The 20,228-nt window shown below is 48.2% G+C and overlaps 1 protein-coding gene across 1 annotated transcript in view; it reads right to left on the bottom strand.

Moving 5' to 3' along the window:
- Positions 1-20,228, bottom strand: part of ARHGAP39 (Rho GTPase activating protein 39) — a 259,573-nt gene that overhangs the window by 89,175 nt on the left and 150,170 nt on the right. Inside the window, exons 4-6 of the mRNA XM_063175373.1 lie at positions 17,618-19,040; positions 8,169-8,736; positions 191-283 (exon numbers count right to left, since the gene is read on the bottom strand). Of these exons, the coding sequence (XP_063031443.1) occupies positions 191-283; positions 8,169-8,736; positions 17,618-19,040 (2,084 nt within the window). The remainder of the gene's footprint in view (positions 1-190; positions 284-8,168; positions 8,737-17,617; positions 19,041-20,228) is intronic.

The following is a 20,228-nucleotide window of genomic DNA, read 5'->3' as shown; positions in this document are numbered from 1 at the left end:
TACCCCAATTAATGCAATACCAATAGCAATACTTATACTACCAACGCTAATATTAATCCCAACACCAATACTAATAACATTAATATTGTTAAATAAACGACCCCAAAGCCGATGCTGCCCGTTATTTTTCCCCCAGTTAATGAATTAATTAGTTAATGAGTGAATTGTGGAGCCCCCGGCGCTGCCCTACCGGGGCTCTCGTGGCTCTGTGCCTTTGGTTTCTTGCGCAGTTTTGGTTTCCTCTGGGCGCTCCCGGCCAGGAGGAGCCGCAGGTGCCGCCACACTGGGGGGGACGGGAACGCGGGGACGGGGACGGAAACGGAAACGGAAACGGAAATCCAAATTAAAATTAAATGGAAATGGAAATGAAAATGGAAAAAATAATGAAACGGAGATGAAAATGAAAATTTAAACAATTAAATTGAAAACTGAATTAGGTTTAAATTAAAAGTTAAATTAAAGTTAAAATTGAAATTAAACTTAAAATTAAAATTAAAAAATTAAAATTAGATTTAAAATGCAGTAAGATTAATAATAAAATTGAAATTAAAATTGAAATTAAAATTAAACTTAAAATTAAACATAAAATGACAATTAAAAATTAAAATTAGATTGGAAATAAAATAAAATTAATAATAAAATTAAAATTAAAATTGAAATTCAAATTAAAAAAAATTAAATGAAAATCGGAATTCAAATTTAAAAAATTAAGTTAAAATTAAAATTTTCAAAAATTAAATTGAAAACTGAATTAAGTTTAAATTAAAAGTTAAAATAAAATTAAAATTAAACTTAAAATTAAAATTAAAAACTTAAAATTAGATTGAAAATAAAATAAAATAAAATTAATAATAAAATTAAAATTAAAATTAAAATTGAAATTGAAATTGAAAATAAAATTGAAAATAAAATTAAATAAATTAAAGGAAAATCGAAATTAAAATTTAAAAAAATTAAATTGAAATTAAAATGAAAATTTAAGAAATGAAATTGAAAACTGAATTAAGTTTAAATTAAAACTTAAATTAAAATTAAAATTCAAGTTGAAATTAAAATGAAAATTTAAAAATTCAAATTAGATTGAAAATAAAATAAAATTAATAACAAGATTTAAATTAAAATAGAAATTGAAAATAAACTAGAAATTAAAATTTAAAAAATTAAACGAAAATCGAAATGAAAATTAAAAAAATTAAAATTAGATTAAAAAATTTAAAAAATTAATAATAAAATTGAACTTGAGCTTGAAAATAAATATGAAATTAAAATAAAAAAATTAAATTGAAATTAAAATGAAAATTTAAGAAATTAAATTTAAATTAAAACTGAAATTGAAATTAAAATTAAAAAATTACAATTAGATTGAAAATCAAATAAAGTTAATAATGAAATTGAAATTGAAATTGAAATTGAAATTGAAATTGAAATTGAAAATAAAATTGAAATTAAAATTAAAAAAGTTAAATGAAAATCGAAATTAAAATTTAAAAAATTAAATCGAAATTAAAATTAAAATTTAAAAAATTAAATTTAAAACTAAGTTAAATTTAAATTAAAACTTAAATTAAAATTAAACAAATTAAAATTAGATTTTAAAAAAATTAATAATAAAGTTGAAATTGAAATTGAAAAATTAATTGAAATTAAAATTAAAAAAGTTAAATTAAAATTGAAATTGAATCTTAAATTAAAATTAAAATTAAAATTAAAATTAAAATTAAAATTAAAATTAAAATAAATTGAAATCAAAATTTAAAAAATTAAATTGAAATAAAAATTAAAATAAAAATTAAATTACATTTTAAATTAACAATGAAATGTAAAATTACAATTGAAATTAATGTAGAAAACATCAAAATAAAAACTGAAATAAAAAAATTTAAAATTAAATTTTAAAAATAAATTAAAATTAAATGGAGAGAGAAAATTAAATTAAAATTACGATTGAAATTAAAATAGGAAAAAAAATTGAAATAAATGAAACTGGAATTAAAATTTGAAGCCAGATGGAAATTTGAAATTGAATTTTAAATGAAAAATAAAAATTGAAATTGAAATTAGAATTGAAAATTTGAAATGAAATGGGAAGCAGCACGAAAATAAAAATTTACATGGAAATAAAATTTGAAACCTGAAATGAAATAAAATTTGAAATGGAATGAAAACTGAAAAGAAAACTGGAAATTAAATTCTAATATAAAACAAAAATAACATTTGAAATTACAATAAAATAACAATAAAATAAAATAAAAATCTAAAACCAAAATAAAATTAAACAGGGAATTAATTAAAGTTAACAATTCAAGTTCAAACTGAAGTTACAACATCAAAAAATAAAATTAAATTTAAAATAAAAAAAAATCAAAACATCGAAAAATAAAATAAAATTTAAAATTAAAAAAAATTTAAATTAAAACATCGAAAAATAAAATTAAATTTAAAATAAAAAAAATAAAATTAAAACATCGAAAAATAAAATTAAATTTAAAATTTAAAAAAAATAAAATCAAAACATCGAAAAATTAAATTTAATTGAAAATTAGAAAAAATAAAATTAAAACATCGAAAAATAAAATTAAATTTAAAATTAAAAAAAAAAAAATTTAAATTAAGTTAAAGGAAGAATTAAATGAGCACTGAAATTAAAAAAAGAAATAAAAATTAAATTAAAATAAAAAAAGAAAATGAATTTAAGGAAAAACTGAAAGGAAAATGAAGAAATAAAATGGAAATAAAATTTGAAAGGAAAATGGGAACGAGAATAAAGAGAATAAATAAAAATAAAAACACAAAATTAAAATAAAATGAAAACAGAAAAATAAAAAAAATCCGTAAATAAAATTAAATTTAAAAAATTAAATTTAATAAATTTATAAATCAAAATTAAAAATTAATAAATCAAAATTAAGTAAGCAAAGATTAAAAACCTTGGAAAAGTGTCAAAGTTTAATGGAAAAGGAATAAAAAATGAAAATAAAAATAAAATAGATATTAAAAATAATTAAAAACATTAAAAAGAAAATTAATAATTAAGAGAAGATAAAGATGAAAATTGATAATACCGTGGAAATAAATTAATATGGAAAATAAAGTAAGAAAATTAAATAATATAAATGAGACATAAACTAAATTATAAATTAAGAACAGGAAAAATTATAAGAAAATTATAAAGAAAATAATAAAGAAAAAATTATAAATAAAATAAAATAAATTAAAATTCTTATTAGAATTAGAATTACAATTACAATTAGAATTAGAATTAAAAATGAAATTAAAATAAAATTAAAATTAAAATTAAATCTAAAATTAAAATTAAAATTAAAATTAAAATTAAAATTAAAATTATTTAAAACTGAAAATAAAAGGAAAAAACAAAAATAAAATTAAAGCCAAAACCACAATTCAAATGACAACGAAAATGCAAATTTAACCAAATGAGATGGACCCGAAATGCAAATTCAAACGAATCAACACCGACAACGAGACCAATCCACACAGAGACAACGAGATCTGATTGGCTGGGAGGGGATTGGGGGCGGAGCTTCGGCTTTGGCGGGAAACGCATCAACGCTGACCATGAAAGCAATCCACACAAGGACACCTAAATCTGATTGGCTGGGAGGGGATTGGGGGCGGAGCTTCGGCTTTGGCGGGAAACGCCTTTGGCACCTCTGGCGGGAGCGACCCGACCAATCCCGGGAGGTCCACGGGGTCTTCTCCACCCACCTGGGGTGGGAGCAGCTCCTGGTGTCCCCATGGATGTTCCTCCAGGAGCTGAAGGAGACCTCAAAACCCCGGGAGAAACCTGGGATCCAAAATCGGGGTCTGGGACCTTCTCCTGGTGTCCCCATGGATGTTCCTCCAGGAGCTGAAGGACATCTCGGAACCCCAGGAGAAATTTGGGATCCAAACTCGGGGTCTTCTCCACCTTCCTGGGGTGGGACCATCTCCTGGTGTCCCACCATGGATGTTCCTCCAGGAGCTGAAGGACATCTCGGAACCCCAGGAGAAATTTGGGATCCAGAATCGGGGTCTGGGACCATCTCCTGGTGTCCCCATGGATGTTCCTCCAGGAGCTGAAGGAGACCTCAAAACCCCGGGAGAAACCTGGGATCCAAACTCGGGGTCTGGGACCTTCTCCTGGTGTCCCCCCATGGATGTTCCTCCAGGAGCTGAAGGACATCTCGGAACCCCAGGAGAAACCTGGGATCCAAAATCGGGGTCTTCTCCACCTTCCTGGGGTGGGACCATCTCCTGGTGTCCCCCATGGATGTTCCTCCAGGAGCTGAAGGACATCTCAAAACCCCCGGGAGAAATTTGGGATCCAAAAATTCCCAAAATCCTCCAAGATTCCCAATCCCACCTCACCCAAGAGCCACCAGGAGGTGACATCGAGTGGTGGGGACCTCCAGGGGGTGAAGGGTTTGGGACAACCAATCCCAAGGGCTGGAGAGGACCTCCTGAAATCCCCAAATTTGGGCCCAGAGCTTCTCGAGAGGAAACATCTGGAGATGTTCATGAGGGAAACCATGGAATCCTGGAATTTTGGATCCAGAGCTATTGAGGAGAAACATCTGGAGGTGGGAATGGTGGAAATAATGAAACCATGGATCCAAAGCTACTGGAGAAGGAAACATCTGGAGGTGGGAACGGTGGAAACCATGGGATCATGGAATTGTGGAACCAAAGCTACTGAGGGGAAACATCTGGAGATGGGAATGGTGGAAACCATGGGATCATGGAATTGTGGATCCAGAGCTATTGAGGGGAAACATCTGGAGGTGGGAATGATGGTGGAACCATGGAATCCTGGAATTTTGGATCTAAAGATGCTTGAGGAGAAACATCTGGAGATGTTAATGAAGGAAACCATGGAATCCTGGAATTTTGGATCCAAAGCTATTGAGGAGAAACATCTGGAGATGTTAATGGGGGAAACCATGGAATCCTGGAATTGTGGACCCAAAGCTACTGGAGAAGGAACATCTGGAGATGTTAATGATGGAAACCATGGAATCCTGGAATTTTGGACCCAAAGCTACTGGAGAGGGAACATCTGGAGGTGGGAACGGTGGAAACCATGGAATCCTGAACCTCTGGATCCAAATAAGAAACATCTGGAGGTGGGAATGTTGGTGGAAACCATGGAATCCTGGAGTTTTGGATCCAAAGCTATTGAGGAGAAACATCTGGAGGTGGGAATGGTGGAACCATGGAATCCTGGAATTGTGGATCCAAAGCTACTGAGGAGAAACATCTGGAGGTGGGAATGATGGAAACCATGGAATCCTGGAATTGTGGATCCAGAGCTATTCGGGGGAAACATCTGGAGGTGGGAATGATGGAAACCATGGAATCATGGGATGGTTTGGATCCAAAGCTACTTGAGAAGAAACACCTGGAGGTGGGAACGGTGGAAACCATGGAATCCTGGAATTTTGGATCCAAAGCTATTGAGATTCCTCCAAGAGGAACGGAACCAAATCAACGGAACCATGGAATGGTTTGGGTCCAAAGCTACTTGAGGAGAAACATCTGGAGGTGGGAACAGTGGAACCATGGAATCCTGGAATTTTGGACCCAAAGCTATTGAGATTCCTCCAAGAGGAAAGGAACCAAATCCATGGGTTGGGACATGGAATAATGGAAGGGTTTGGGTCCAAAGCTACTTGAGAAGAAACATCTGGAGATGTTAATGATGGAAACCATGGAATCCTGGAATTGTGGATCCAAAGCTATTGAGGAGAAACATCTGGAGGTGGGAACGGTGGAAACCATGGAATCCTGGAATTTTGGATCCAAAGCTATTGAGATTCCTCCAAGAGGAAAGGAACCAAATCAACGGAATCATGGAAAGGTTTGGGTCCAAAGCTACTTGAGAAGAAACATCTGGAGGTGGGAACAGTGGAACCATGGAATCCTGGAATTGTGGACCCATAGCTACTGAGGAGAAACATCTGGAGGTGGGAATGGTGGAAACCATGGGATCATGGAATTTTGGACCCAAAGCTATTGAGGAGAAACATCTGGAGATGTTAATGATGGAAACCATGGGATCATGGAATTGTGGATCCAAAGCTACTGAGGAGAAACATCTGGAGGTGGGAATGGTGGAAACCATGGAATCCTGGAATTTTGGATCCAAAGCTATTGAGATTCCTCCAAGAGGAAAGGAACCAAATCAACGGAATCATGGGGTGGTTTGGGCCCAAAGCTATTGAGGAGAAACATCTGGAGGCGGGAATGGTGGAAACCATGGGATAATGGAATTTTGGACCCAAAGCTATTGAGATTCCTCCAAGAGGAAAGGAACCAAATCAATGGAACCATGGAATGGTTTGGGTCCAAAGCTACTTGAGGAGAAACATCTGGAGGTGGGAATGGTGGAACCATGGAATCCTGGAATTGTGGACCCAAAGCTACTGGAGAAGGAACATCTGGAGATGTTAATGATGGAAACCATGGAATCCTGGAATTGTGGATCTAAAGATGCTTGAGGAGAAACATCTGGAGGTGGGAATGGTGGAAACCATGGAATCCTGGAATTTTGGACCCAAAGCTATTGAGGAGAAACATCTGGAGATGTTAATGGGGGAAACCATGGAATCCTGGAATTCTGGATCTAAAGATGCTTGAGGAGAAACATCTGGAGATGGGAATGGTGGTGGAACCATGGAATCCTGGAATTCTGGGTCCAAAGAAGAAACATCTGGAGATGTTAATGATGGAAACCATGGAATCCTGGAATTGTGTATCCAGAGCTATTGAGGGGAAACATCTGGAGGTGGGAATGGTGGAAACCATGGAATCCTGGAATTGTGGACCCAAAGCTATTGAGAAGAAACATCTGGAGATGTTAATGATGGAAATCATGGAATCCTGGAATTGTGGATCCAAAGCTATTGAGGAGAAACATCTGGAGGTGGGAATGATGGAAACCATGGGATCATGGAATTTTGGACCCAAAGCTATTGAGATTCCTCCAAGAGGAAAGGAACCAAATCAACGGAATCATGGAATGGTGTGGGTCCAAAGCTACTTGAGAAGAAACATCTGGAGGTGGGAACAGTGGAACCATGGAATCCTGGAATTGTGGACCCATAGCTACTGGAGAAGGAACATCTGGTGGTGGGAATGGTGGAACCATGGAATCCTGAACCTCTGGATCCAAATAAGAAACATCTGGAGGTGGGAATGTTGGTGGAAACCATGGAATCCTGGAGTTTTGGATCCAAAGGTATTGAGGAGAAACATCTGGAGATGTTAATGATGGAAACCATGGAATCCTGGAATTGTGGATCCAGAGCTATTCGGGGGAAACATCTGGAGATGTGAATGATGGAAACCATGGGATCATGGAATTTTGGACCCAAAGCTATTGAGGAGAAACATCTGGAGGTGGGAATGATGGAAACCATGGAATCCTGGAATTTTGGATCCAAAGCTATTGAGATTCCTCCAAGAGGAACGGAACCAAATCAACGGAACCATGGAATGGTTTGGGTCCAAAGCTATTGAGGAGAAACATCTTGAGATGTTAATGATGGAAACCATGGAATCCTGGAATTGTGGACCCAGAGCTATTGAGGAGAAACATCTGGAGATGTTAATGATGGAAACCATGGGATCATGGAATTTTGGACCCAAACCTATTGAGGAGAAACATCTGGAGATGTTAATGATGGAAACCATGGAATCCTGGAATTGTGGATCCAGAGCTATTGAGGGGAAACATCTGGAGGTGGGAATGATGGTGGAACCATGGCATCCTGGAATTCTGGGTCCAAAGAAGAAACATCTGGAGGGGGGAATGATGGAAATACTGAAATCATGGATCCAAAGCTACTGGAAATGAAACATCTGGAGGTGGGAACGGTGGAAACCACGGAATCCTGGAATTTTGGATCTAAAGATGCTTGAGGAGAAACATCTGGAGGTGGGAATGTTGATGGAAACCATGAAATCACAGAATTTTGGACCCAAAGCTATTGAGATTCCTCCAAGAGGAACGGAACCAAATCAACGGAACCCTGGAATGCTTCGGGCCGGCAGCGACCCCAACGCCCATCCATGGGGACACCTCCCACCGTCCCATCTCTCTCCAATCCCCACCCACCCCAGCATGGAGACCCTCCCCAGACCCCACCACGCCGCGGTTCCCGGCCCACCTTTGGCGTCGTTGACGGGGTCCATGTGGCGGTAGATGTAGCCCTCCAGGTAGGAGTGGAACTTGGGCGTGGGCGGGAAGAAGGCCAGGCAGATGGCCATCAGCTCCCAGCCGCGCGCCAGGCTCTCGTAGCGGAAGTTCTCGGTGGTCTGCCGGCACAGCTGGATGTAGAGCTCGTCGCGCAGCCCCTGCACGCTCCAGCCCTTGGTGGCCACCTCCAGCGCCACGCTGAGCGGGTCGGCCTTGGCGCGCCGGTCGCCCATGTACATCTGGATCAGCTTGAAGATCTCGCACGCCTCCTTCTTGACGCTGCGGTCGCTGGTCATGATCATGGGCTTCTTGATGGACTCGCTGCTCCAGGCCAGCATGTTGGCGATGGAGACCTTGCGGCGGAAGAGGCCCTGCGTGTGCTTGTTGAAGTGCTTGGAGGCCCAGTTCTCGATGTCCGTCTCCGAGCTGGGCTTGCGCAGCGCGAACGCCGCCGGGAAGACGCAGCTGGCGCTCGGCATCATGGCGCGCGCCGCCGGCCGGCCGGCCTCGAACGGCGCGCAGGCGCCCAGGTCCTCCGACTGCGGGACACAGGGGGGAAAGGGGGGAGTAAGTGATCAATCAATCGATTGGTTGGTCAACTGATAGAGAAATGGAGTGGCCAATAATTTAATGAACTGATCAAAGGATGGCTTAATCAATAAATCAATCAGCAAACCATCAAGCAACAAACCAAGCAAGAAATCAACCAACCAACCAATGGCTCAATCAATAAATCAGCCAAACAATAGATCAATCAACAAACCATCAACCAACCAACCAACCAACCAACCAATAGCTCAATCAATCAATCAACCAATCAACCAATAGATCAATCAACAAACCAATCTACCAACTGACCAATCAACAAACCAATCAACCAACAAACCAATCACGGCCACCCTCGAACGGCGCGCAGGCGCCCAGGTCCTCCGACTGCGGGACACAGGGGGGAAAGGGGGGGGTAAGTGATTGATTGATTGATTGATTGATTGATCGACTGATAGAGGAATGGAGTGGCCAATAGTTCAATGAACCGATCAAGCGATGGCTCAGTCGATAAATCGATCAGCAAATCATCAACCAATAAACCAAGCAATAAATCAATCAGACAACCAGCCAATGGCTCAATCAATCAATCAACCAATAGATCAATCAACAAACCAATCAACCAACCAACCAACCAACCAACCAATACCTCAATCAATCAACCAACTGATCAATCAACAAACCATCAAGCAACAAGCCAACCAATAAATCAATCAGGCAACCAACCAACCAATGGCTCAATCAATAAATCAATCAACAAATCATCAACCAACAAACCAAGCAATAAATCAATCAGGCAACCGACCAACCAATGGCTCAATCAATCAATCAACCAATCAACCAACTGATCAATCAACAAACCAATCAACCAACAAACCAACCACGGCCGCCCTCGAACGGCGCACAGGCGCCCAGGTCCTCCGACTGCGGGACACAGGAGGGAGGAAAGGGGGGAGTAAGTGATTGATTGATTGATTGATTGGTTGATTGATTGGTTGATTGGTTGGGTGGGTGATCGACTGATAGAGGAATGGAGCGGCCAATAGTTCAATGAACCGATCAAGCGATGGCTCAGTCGATAAATCGATCAGCAAATCATCAACCAATAAACCAAGCAATAAATCAGTCAGGCAACCGACCAACCAATGGCTCAATCAATCAATCAATCAACCAACAAACCATCAACCAACCAATGGCTCAATCAATCAATCAATCAATCAACAAACCAATCAACCAACCAACCAACCACGGCCGCCCTCGAACGGCGCGCAGGCGCCCAGGTCCTCCGACTGCGGGACACGGGGGGGGGGTAAGTGATCGATCGATCGATTGGTTGATTGATTGGGTGATCGACTGATAGAGGAATGGAGTGGCCAATAGTTCAATGAACCGATCAAGCGATGGCTCAGTCGATAAATCAATCAGCAAATCATCAACCAACAAACCAAGCAATAAATCAATCAGGCAACCGACCAACCAATGGCTCAATCAATCAATCAATCAACCAACCAATAGATCAATCAACAAACCAATCAACCAACCAACCAACCAACCAATGGCTCAATCAATCAATCAATCAACCAACTGATCAATCAACAAACCATCAACCAACAAACCAACCAATAAATCAATCAGGCAACCAACCAACCAACCAATGGCTCAATCAATCAACCAACCAATCAATCAATCAATCAATCAACCAACTGATGAATCAACAAACCAATCAACCAACCAACCAACCAACCAATAGCTCAATCAATCAATCAATCAATCAATCAACCAACTGATCAATCAACAAACCAATCAACCAACCAACCAACCAACCAACCAACAGCTCAATCAATCAATCAATCAACTGATCAATCAACAAACCAATCAACCAACCAATAGCTCAATCAATCAATCAACCAACCAATAGATCAATCAACAAACCATCAACCAACAAACCAATCAATCAATCAATCAACCCACCAATCAACCAACAAACCAATCAATCAATCAACCAACCAACGAACAAACCAATCAATCAATCAATCAATCAATCATCCCACCCCCCCGCACCGTTCCGAGCTTTTCCCCCGGCCTCCTCCTCTCCCGGAGCTTCTCCTCAGCCCCACCCCGGCCGGTGCCGCGCGATTGGCCGGCGCCTGGGCGGGCCGGGCCCTGATTGGCCGCAGGAGGGAGGGAGGGCGGGGACAGCGGGGATGAGTGACAGCCGGGCCGTGGAACGTGGTGGTGGGAACAGAGTGGGCGTGGCTTTGGGCTCCTCCCGCCTTCTGGGGACACGCCCACCCCCGGCAGCCAATCACATTCCGGGAGCGGCCGCGGGAGGAGGGCGGGGGCTCCTCCCAGCCGTGAGGAACCTGGAAGGTCCTTCAGAACGTCCTGAGGGACAGGAGATGCTCAGGAGATGGAGAGCAGCCGGTGGGAAGGACCCAGAGGACCTCTGTGGAGCTGTCACCCCAGCAGGTGGGGTCACCAACAGATGGTGGCCACCACGGAGGAGACCAGAGGAACCCAGTGTCCTCCTCCTGCTGGCACCAGCACAGCTTCTGGATGTCACCCCAGCAGGTGGGGTCACCAACAGATGGTGGCCACCACGGAGGAGACCAACAAGGGACAACTGGGATGGACCCAGAGGAACCCAGAGGAACCCAGTGTCCTCCTCCTGCTGGCTCCATCACAGCTTCTGGATGTCACCCCAGCAGGTGGGGTCACCAAAAGCTGGTGGCCACCACGGAGGAACCCAGAGGAACCCAGCGTCCTCCTCCTGCTGGCACCAGCACAGCTTCTGGAGGTCACCCCAGCAGATGGTGGCCACCACGGAGGAACCCAGAGGAACCCAGCGTCCTCCTCCTGCTGGCACCAGCACAGCTTCTGGATGCCACCCCAGGAGGTGGAGTCACCAACAGATGGTGGCCACCACGGAGGAGACCAGCAAGGGACAGTTGGGATGGACCCAGAGGAACCCAGAGGAACCCGGCGTCCTCCTCCTGCTGGCACCAGCACAGCTTCTGGATGTCACCCCAGCAGGTGGGGTCACCAACAGATGGTGGCCACCACGGAGGAGACCAACAAGGGACAACTGGGATGGACCCAGAGGAACCCAGAGGAACCCAGTGTCCTCCTCCTGCTGGCTCCATCACAGCTGGTGGGTGTCACCTCAGCAGATGGTGGCCACCACGGAGGAGACCAACAAGGGACAACTGGGATGGACAAAAGGACCCAGAGAACCTCTGTGGAGCTGTCACCCCAGGAGGTGGAGTCACCAAAAGCTGGTGGCCACCACGGAGGAGACCAGAGGAACCCACTGTCCTCCTCCTGCTGGCTCCATCACAGCTTCTGGATGCCACCTCAGCAGATGGTGGCCACCATGGAGGAGACCAACAAGGGACAGTTGGGATGGACCCAGAGGAACCCAGTGTCCTCCTCCTGCTGGCTCCATCACAGCTTCTGGATGCCACCTCAGCAGATGGTGGCCACCATGGAGGAGACCAACAAGGGACAACTGGGATGGACAAAAGGACCCAGAGGAACCCAGCGTCCTCCTCCTGCTGGCACCATCACAGCTTCTGGATGTCACCCCAGGAGGTGGGGTCACCAACAGATGGTGGCCACCACGGAGGAGACCAACAAGGGACAATTGGGATGGACAAAAGGACCCAGAGGACCTCTGTGGACCTGTGTGGCGCTGGTGGACGTCACCCCAAGGAGATGGAGTCACCAAAAGCTGGTGGCCACCACGGAGGAGACCAACAAGGGACAGCTGGGATGGACCCAGAGGAACCCGGTGTCCTTCTCCTGCTGGCACCATCACAGCTGGTGGGTGTCACCTCAGCAGATGGTGGCCACCATGGAGGACAACAAGCGACAACTGGGATGGACAATAGTGGACAACTCCGTGGTCCTGCAGCCAGCCAAGGTGGCTCCATCTTCTCTTCTGCCCGTCCAGCCCAGCTCCACCAGGTCTGGAGGCCATGGGGACACCACCCGTGGCAGGGAAGGACCACGCAGAGGTGACCCTGATGTCCCCACCACGGTGGCCCTGGCCAAGGTGACTCCAGCCCGGCCACGGCCTTGGGGCTGGGCTTCAGATGAGGAACAGAAGAAAAGCAGAAGGTGGAAAGACCCAGGAGGTGGAAAGTCCAGGAGGGGGACAAGGAAGCCACCCAAAGAGCCACCAGAGCTGCTGGCAGCCGAACTTCTACTGAGCTTCTGGTTCTTCAGACACATCAAGGTTCTTGTGTCCCACCACTCCAATGTCCTGTTCCAGTGTGGAGATCTCTCCATGGACATCGCTCCACTCCCACCATGACCATGGTGACAGTGGTGGGGACGTGGGATGGGAACACGGGATCTTCATCCCTCAAGGAACCCAGCCCTGGTGTCCACATGGAGGTCACCTCACCCCAAAGGTCCTTCTGTGTCCTCCAACTGGTCAGCTGAAGGTCCATGGGGTTTCTACTGAACTTCTTCAACCACTCGTCCTGTTCCAGTGTGGAGATCTCTCCATGGACATCGCTCCACTCCCATCATGACCATGGTGACGGTGGTGGGGACGTGGGATGGGAACCCTTCATCCATCAAGGAACCCAGCCCTGGTGTCCACATGGAGGTCACCTCACCCCACAGGTTCCTTCTGTGTCCTCCAACCTGGTCAGTTGAAGGTCCCTGGGGTTTCTACTGAGCTTCTGGTTCTTCAAACAAGTCAAGGTTCTTGTGTCCCACCACTCGTCCTGTTCCAACGTGGAGATCTCTCCATGGACATCGCTCCATTCCCACCATGACCATGGTGACAATGGTGGGGACATGGGATGGGGACATGGGATCTTCATCCATCAAGGAACCCAGCCCTGGTGTTCCTGTGGAGGTCACCTCACCCCACAGGTTCCTTCTGTGTCCTCCAACCTGGTCAGCTGAAGGTCCATGGGGTTTCCACTGAGCTTCTTCAAGCAAGTCAAGGTTCTTGTGTCCCACCACTCCAATGTCCTGTTCCAGTGTGGAGATCTCTCCATGGACATCGCTCCACTCCCATCTTCACCATGGTGACGATGGTGGGGACGTGGGATGGGGACCCTTCATCCATCAAGGAACCCAGCCCTGGTGTCCACATGGAGGTCACCTCACCCCAAAGGTCCTTCTGTGTCCTCCAACCTGGTCAGCTGAAGGTCCATGGGGTTTCTACTGAACTTCTTCAGACAAGTCAAGGTTCTTGTGTCCAACCACTCCAATGTCCTGTTCCAACGTGGAGATCTCTCCATGGACATCGCTCCACTCCCACCATGACCATGGTGATGATGGTGGGGACGTGGGATGGGGACCCTTCATCCATCAAGGAACCCAGCCCTGGTGTCCACATGGAGGTCACCTCACCCCAAAGGTCCTTCTGTGTCCTCCAACCTGGTCAGCTGAAGGTCCATGGGGTTTCTACTGAGCTTCAACAACTCATCCTGTTCCAATGTTGAGATCTCTCCATGGACATCGCTCCACTCCCACCATGACCATGGTGACGGTGGTGGGAACATGGGATGGGAACCCTTCATCCCTCAAGGAACCCAGCCCTGGTGTCCACATGGAGGTCACCTCACCCCAAAGGTCCTTCTGTGTCCTCCAACCTGGTCAGCTGAAGGTCCATGGGGTTTCTACTGAGCTTCTTCAGACAAGTCAAGGTTCTTGTGTCCAACCACTCCAATGTCCTGTTCCAACGTGGAGATCTCTCCATGGACATCGCTCCACTCCCATCTTCACCATGGTGATGATGGTGGGGACGTGGGATGGGGACACGGGATCTTCATCCATCAAGGAACCTGGGAATCCTCAAGGGAGAAGGTCCTGGAGGTGCCACCTCAGGAACCCTCAATGGAGAAGGTCCTGGAGGTGCCACCTCAGGAACTTGGGAATGCTCAAGGGAGAAGGTCCTGGAGGTGCCACCTCAGGAACTGGGGAACCCTCAAGGGAGAAGGTCCTGGAGGTGCCACCTCAGGAACCCTCAATGGAGAAGGTCCTGGAGGTGCCACCTCAGGAACTTGGGAATGCTCAAGGGAGAAGGTCCTGGAGGTGCCACCTCAGGAACTCAGGTATTTCTAAGAATGAAGGTCCTGGAGGTGCCACCTCAGGAACTTGGGAATCCTCAAGGGAGAAGGTCCTGGAGGTGCCACCTCAGGAACCCTCAATGGAGAAGGTCCTGGAGGTGCCACCTCAGGGACTCGGGAATCCTCAAGGGAGAAGGTCCTGGAGGCACCCGGGTGGGGCTGGGATGCACCTGGGTGTGGGGACACTCCGTGGTGACAACCACAGCCGTGACCATGGAAGAAGAGGTTGGGTGGGAAGGGACCTTCAAGGTCCTCCCGTTCCCATGGCCAGGGACACCTTCCATGATCTCAGGTTTCTCCAAGCCCTGTCCAACCTGGCCTTGGACAATTCCACAGCTTCTCCGGGGAACCGTTGTTGGTGTCCCACCACCGTGGCGTCCCTGAGGTCGAGGACCACCAGGACAGAAACCTCTGGGGAGCGGAGAAGGTTCCCACCACACCTTGTGAGGAAGGTGTGGGGTCACCAACGGTGGCAGCTTCTTCTCCTGGCCTGAAGATCCAAAGTGGGCCCGGAGCTCTCCAGCTTTGGGTTTGGACCTTCTCCGGTGCTCCAGGAATCTTCTGCTGCCGCTCCACCGATTCCCGTGGACAAGAAGGGAATTTCCCAGATGGTTTCTCTGTCCCAGGTCCATGTCCAGGGTCTCCTTCCTGCTGACACCCGATTCCATCTTCTGGGACGTTTGGAAGTTCTCCAGGTGGGACTTGTCCTCACGGGTGGTGTCATCACCTGGTTTCTGGAAGCCCTGGAGGGGAAGGGGCTGATGGAGGACATGCAGAAGATGATGGAGGACAAGCAGAAGATGATGGAGGACATGCAGAAGATGATGGAGGACATCCAGAAGCTGGTGGAGGACATCCAGAAGCTGGTGGAGGACATGCAGAAGCTGATGGAGGACATCCAGAAGCTGGTGGAGGACATGCAGAAGCTGGTGGAGGACATCCAGAAGCTGGTGGAGGACATCCAGAAGCTGATGGAGGACATGCAGAAGCTGGTGGAGGACATCCAGAAGCTGGTGGAGGACATCCAGAAGCTGGTGGAGGACATGCAGAAGATGATGGAGGACATCCAGAAGCTGGTGGAGGACATCCAGAAGCTGATGGAGGACAAGCAGAAGATGGTGGAGGACAAGCAGAAGATGATGGAGGACATCCAGAAGCTGGTGGAGGACATCCAGAAGCTGGTGGAGGACATCCAGAAGCTGGTGGAGGACATCCAGAAGATGATGGAGGACATCCAGAAGCTGGTGGAGGACATCCAAGAGCCATGGAGACATCTGATGGTCTCCTCTGGGATGGGAGTTTGGGTCTCCAGGGAGGGAACGGGCAGCGCACAACCCTGGGGAACAAATCCTGGAGAAGTGGTGGCTCTTCCATCCCAAGGTTTTGAGGGACCACCTTGATAAGGCCCAACTTTGAAGGACCACCTTGGTAGGGACCAACTCCTTGAAGGACCACCTTGGTAGGGACCGACTTTGAAGGACCAACATCTTTGAGGGACCCCCTTGGTAAGGAGCAGCTTTGGAAGACCACCTTGGTAACGACCAACTTGTTGGAGAAACCACCTTGGCAAGGACCAACTTTGTAGGATCACCTCGGCAAGGACCAAGTTCTTTGAAGGACCACCTTGATAAGGAGCAACATCCCTGAGGGACCACCTTGCCAAGGACGAACATCTTTGAGGGACCACCTTGGCAAGGACCAACTTTGAAGGACCATCTTGGTAAGGACCAACTTCTTTGAGGGACCACCTTGCTTAGGACCAACTTTGAAGGACCACCTTGGCCAAGACCAACTTCTTTGAGGGACCACCTTGGCAACAACCAATGTCTTTGAGGGATCATCTTGGTAAGGACCAACTTTGAAGGACCACCTTGGCGAGGACCAACTTTTTTGAGGCATCAAGTTCTTTGAGGGACCACCTTGACAAGGATAACTTTGAAGGACCACCTTGGTAAAGACCAACATCTTTGTAGGACCATCTTGGCCAAGACCAACATCTTTGAGGGACCACTTTGGCAAAGACCAACTTTGAAGGACCACCTTGGCCCAGACCAACATTTTTGTAGGACCACCTTGGCAAGAATCCACATCTTTGAGGGACCACTTTGGCAAAGTCCAACTTTGAAGGACCAGCTTGGCCAAGACAAACATCTTTGAGGGACCACTCTGGCAAGGACCAACTTTGAGGGACCACCTTGGCACGGACAAACTTCTTTGAAGGACCACCTTGGTAAGGACCAACATCTTTGAAGGAGCACCTTGCTTAGGAGCAACTTTGAAGGACCACCTTGGTAAGGACCAACTTTTTTGAGGCATCGCCTTGGTAAGGACCAAGTTCTTTGAGGGACCACCTTGACAAGGACAACTTTGAAGGACCACCTTGGCCAAGACCAACATCATTGAGGGACCACCTTGGTAAGGACCAACTTGGAAGGACCACCTCGCCAATGACCAACTTTGAAGGACCACCTCGCCGAGGACCAACTTTGAAGGACCACCTCGCCAATGACCAACTTTGAGGGACCACCTCGCCAAGGACCAACTTTGAGGGACCACCTCGCCAAGGACCAACTTTGAGGGACCGGCCAGGGATGGGCGCTCAGGAACCTCCCGGGAGCTGCGCGGCTCCAGGACCTGCCCCACCCCGAGGCAGGAGAACCCACGGCACGGAGCCGAGGCCACCACGTCCCAAAGATCCCCGTGCCCAACCCCAGGGACCGTCCCACCGGATCTCCACCTGAGGAGAAGCGCCTGGTGAAGACCCCAACCCCGAGGGCGTTACCTGAGAGGGATGCAGGTACGGCTCGGGCGACGCCAGGTTGGTCTGCACCGAGACGCTCTTCTCCAGCAGGATCTGCGGGAAGCCCAGCTTCTCGAAGGTGTTCCTCTTCCAGTGCTTGTTCTCCTGCTGCGCCAGCGCCTCGTCCTCGCTGAAGGCCCTCACCACGGGGCCCGGCATGGGCAGCGGCAGCGCGCCGTCGCTCTCGTAGCCCGAGCCGTCCTTCTGCGAGTCCCAGCTGCTCCTCTGCTTCATGTGGTAGTGCGCCTGCTGCGCCTCCCACGCCAGCCGCGCCTGCGCCAGGAACGGCTCCGGGAACGCCCGCGCCGCCGCCGCCTCGGCCTCGGCCGCCTTGCTCTCCGTCCGGCTCATCGGCGACCGCGCCGCCGCCGCCGCCGCCCGCTCCTCGCCCGCCTCCCCCGGCGCCTCCCGCTCGGCCGAGCCGTCCGCGGAGGAGGCGTTGGCGTCGTGGTTGGCCGAGGGCTTGCGGCTTTTCCTCTTCCTGGTGGAGGGCGAGTAGCCGCCGGAGGACAGCGTGTCCTGCTGGCTGGACCACGACATGGAGTCCTCGGCCTGGCCCGGCGCGGCGCCCGCGGGGCCGGCGCAGAAGTCGGCGCCCTCCATGCTGCTGTAGTCGCCCGACCTGACGTCGAGGCGCTGCTCGCGCGGCGGGCAGGGGCCGTGCTGCAGCGAGTAGGAGCCGCCGATGGGGTTGGGCGAGTACTTGTGCCTCAGGCCCGGCTTCGCCTTGGGGCTGGAGCCCGCCTGCTCCACGTAGACCAGCTGCCGCACGTACTCCTTGCCGGCCGGGCTGTACTCCAGGCTCATGAAGCGCTCGGGGCACTTCTGCTTGGTGAGCACCAGCTGCTGGTAGGGCGAGTTGGCGCCGCCCTGCTTGGGCGACTGCAGGAACGGGTGCGGCTTGCGCGCGGGCGACCTGTGCGGCGGCGAGCCGCCGGCCTTGTAGGCGCCGCTGGCCTCGTACTGCATGTCCACGGGCGGCTCGTCGTAGATGGGCGCCTGGTACTCCACGGGCGGCTCCTCGTAGAGCGGCGGCTCGTAGGCGTAGCGCGGCGACGACGGCTGCGACTCGCTCGAGGCCTTGCGGTGCTGCCCGCCCTGCGGCGGCGAGCAGAAGGCGTCGCCGCGGCCCAGCAGCGGCGAGCAGCTGCCGGCGAGCTCGGCCCGCTTCAGGAAGGGCGACGGCTTCCTCTCGGAGAAGAAGACGGAGCCGTCGGCGGCGTCCGAGGAGAAGGTCTGGAGGCCGGGCGACTGCTGGCCGCCCGAGGGGCGGCGGGAGCGGGAGCCGGGCGGGTTTTCGGCGGCGTAGCCGTTGCCCTGGTGGAGGAGGAAGCTGGGCTCGCGGTCCGTCACCTTGATCAGCATCCGCTCCTTGGTGCCGGCGTTCCATCGCAGCGATGAGGTCCTGCCGGGGAGGAATGGCATGGGAGAGGGGGGGTCAGAATTCCAACAAAGTTTGGGATTGTTGGTGCCAAATTTGGGATTGTTGGTGCCTGGGACTGGAGGATGGATGTTGCCGAGTGCTCAGGGGATGGGAGGGATTGGATGGGGTTGGATCTTGGCCAAGGCGTGGAAGGACGGGAGACAGGGAATGGCTTCCCGCTTCCAGAGGGCAGGGTTGGGTGGGATAACGGGAAGGAATTCCACCCTGTGAGGGTGGGGATGCTCTGGGATGGAATTCCCAGAAAAGCTGTGGCTGCTCCATCGCAGCGATGAGGTCCTGCGGGCAGGAATGTCATTGGAGAGGGGTCAGAATTCCACCAAAATTTGGGATTGTTGGTGCCGAACCTCCTGGGACTGGAGGATGGATGTTCCCAAGCGCTCAAGGGATGGGAGGGATTGGATGGGGTTGGATCTCGGACGAGGCGTGGAAGGATGGGAGACAGGGAATGGCTTCCTGCTTCCAGAGGGCAGGGTTGGGTGGGATAACGGGAAGGAATTCCACCCTGTGAGGGTGGGGATGCTCTGGGATGGAATTCCCAGAGAATCTGAGGCTGCTCCATCGGAGCGATGAGGAATGTCATTGGAGAGGGGTCAGAATTCCATAAATATTTGGGATTGCTGGTGCAGAACCTCCTGGGACTGGAGGATGGATGTTCCCAAGCGCTCAAGGGATGGGAGGGATTGGATGGGGTTGGATCTTGGATAAGATGTGGAAGGATGGGAGACAGGGAATGGCTTCCTGCTTCCGAGGGCAGGGTTGGGTGGGATAACGGGAAGGAATTCTCGGCTGTGAGGGTGGGGAGGGGCTGGGATGGAATTCCCAGAGAATCCGAGGCTGCTCCATTGGAGCGATGAGGTCCTGCGGGCAGGAATGTCATTGGAGAGGGGTCAGAATTCCAACGAAATTTGGGATTGTTGGTGCAGAACCTCCTGGGACTGGAGGATGGATGTTCCCAAGGGCTCAAGGGATGGGAGGGATTGGATGGGGTTGGATCTCGGACAAGGCGTGGAAAGATGGGAGACAGGGAATGGCTTCCCGCTTCCAGAGGGCAGGATAATGGGAAGGAATTCCACCCTGTGAGGGTGGGGATGCTCTGGGATGGAATTCCCAGAGAATCCGAGGCTGCTCCATCCCTGGAAGCGTCCAAGG

The sequence above is a fragment of the Melospiza melodia genome, chromosome 1 (genome assembly GCF_035770615.1).
Source record: "Melospiza melodia melodia isolate bMelMel2 chromosome 1, bMelMel2.pri, whole genome shotgun sequence".
NCBI classification, from domain to species: Eukaryota; Metazoa; Chordata; class Aves; order Passeriformes; family Passerellidae; genus Melospiza; species Melospiza melodia.
This window is presented reverse-complemented; position numbering and strand designations above follow the sequence as displayed.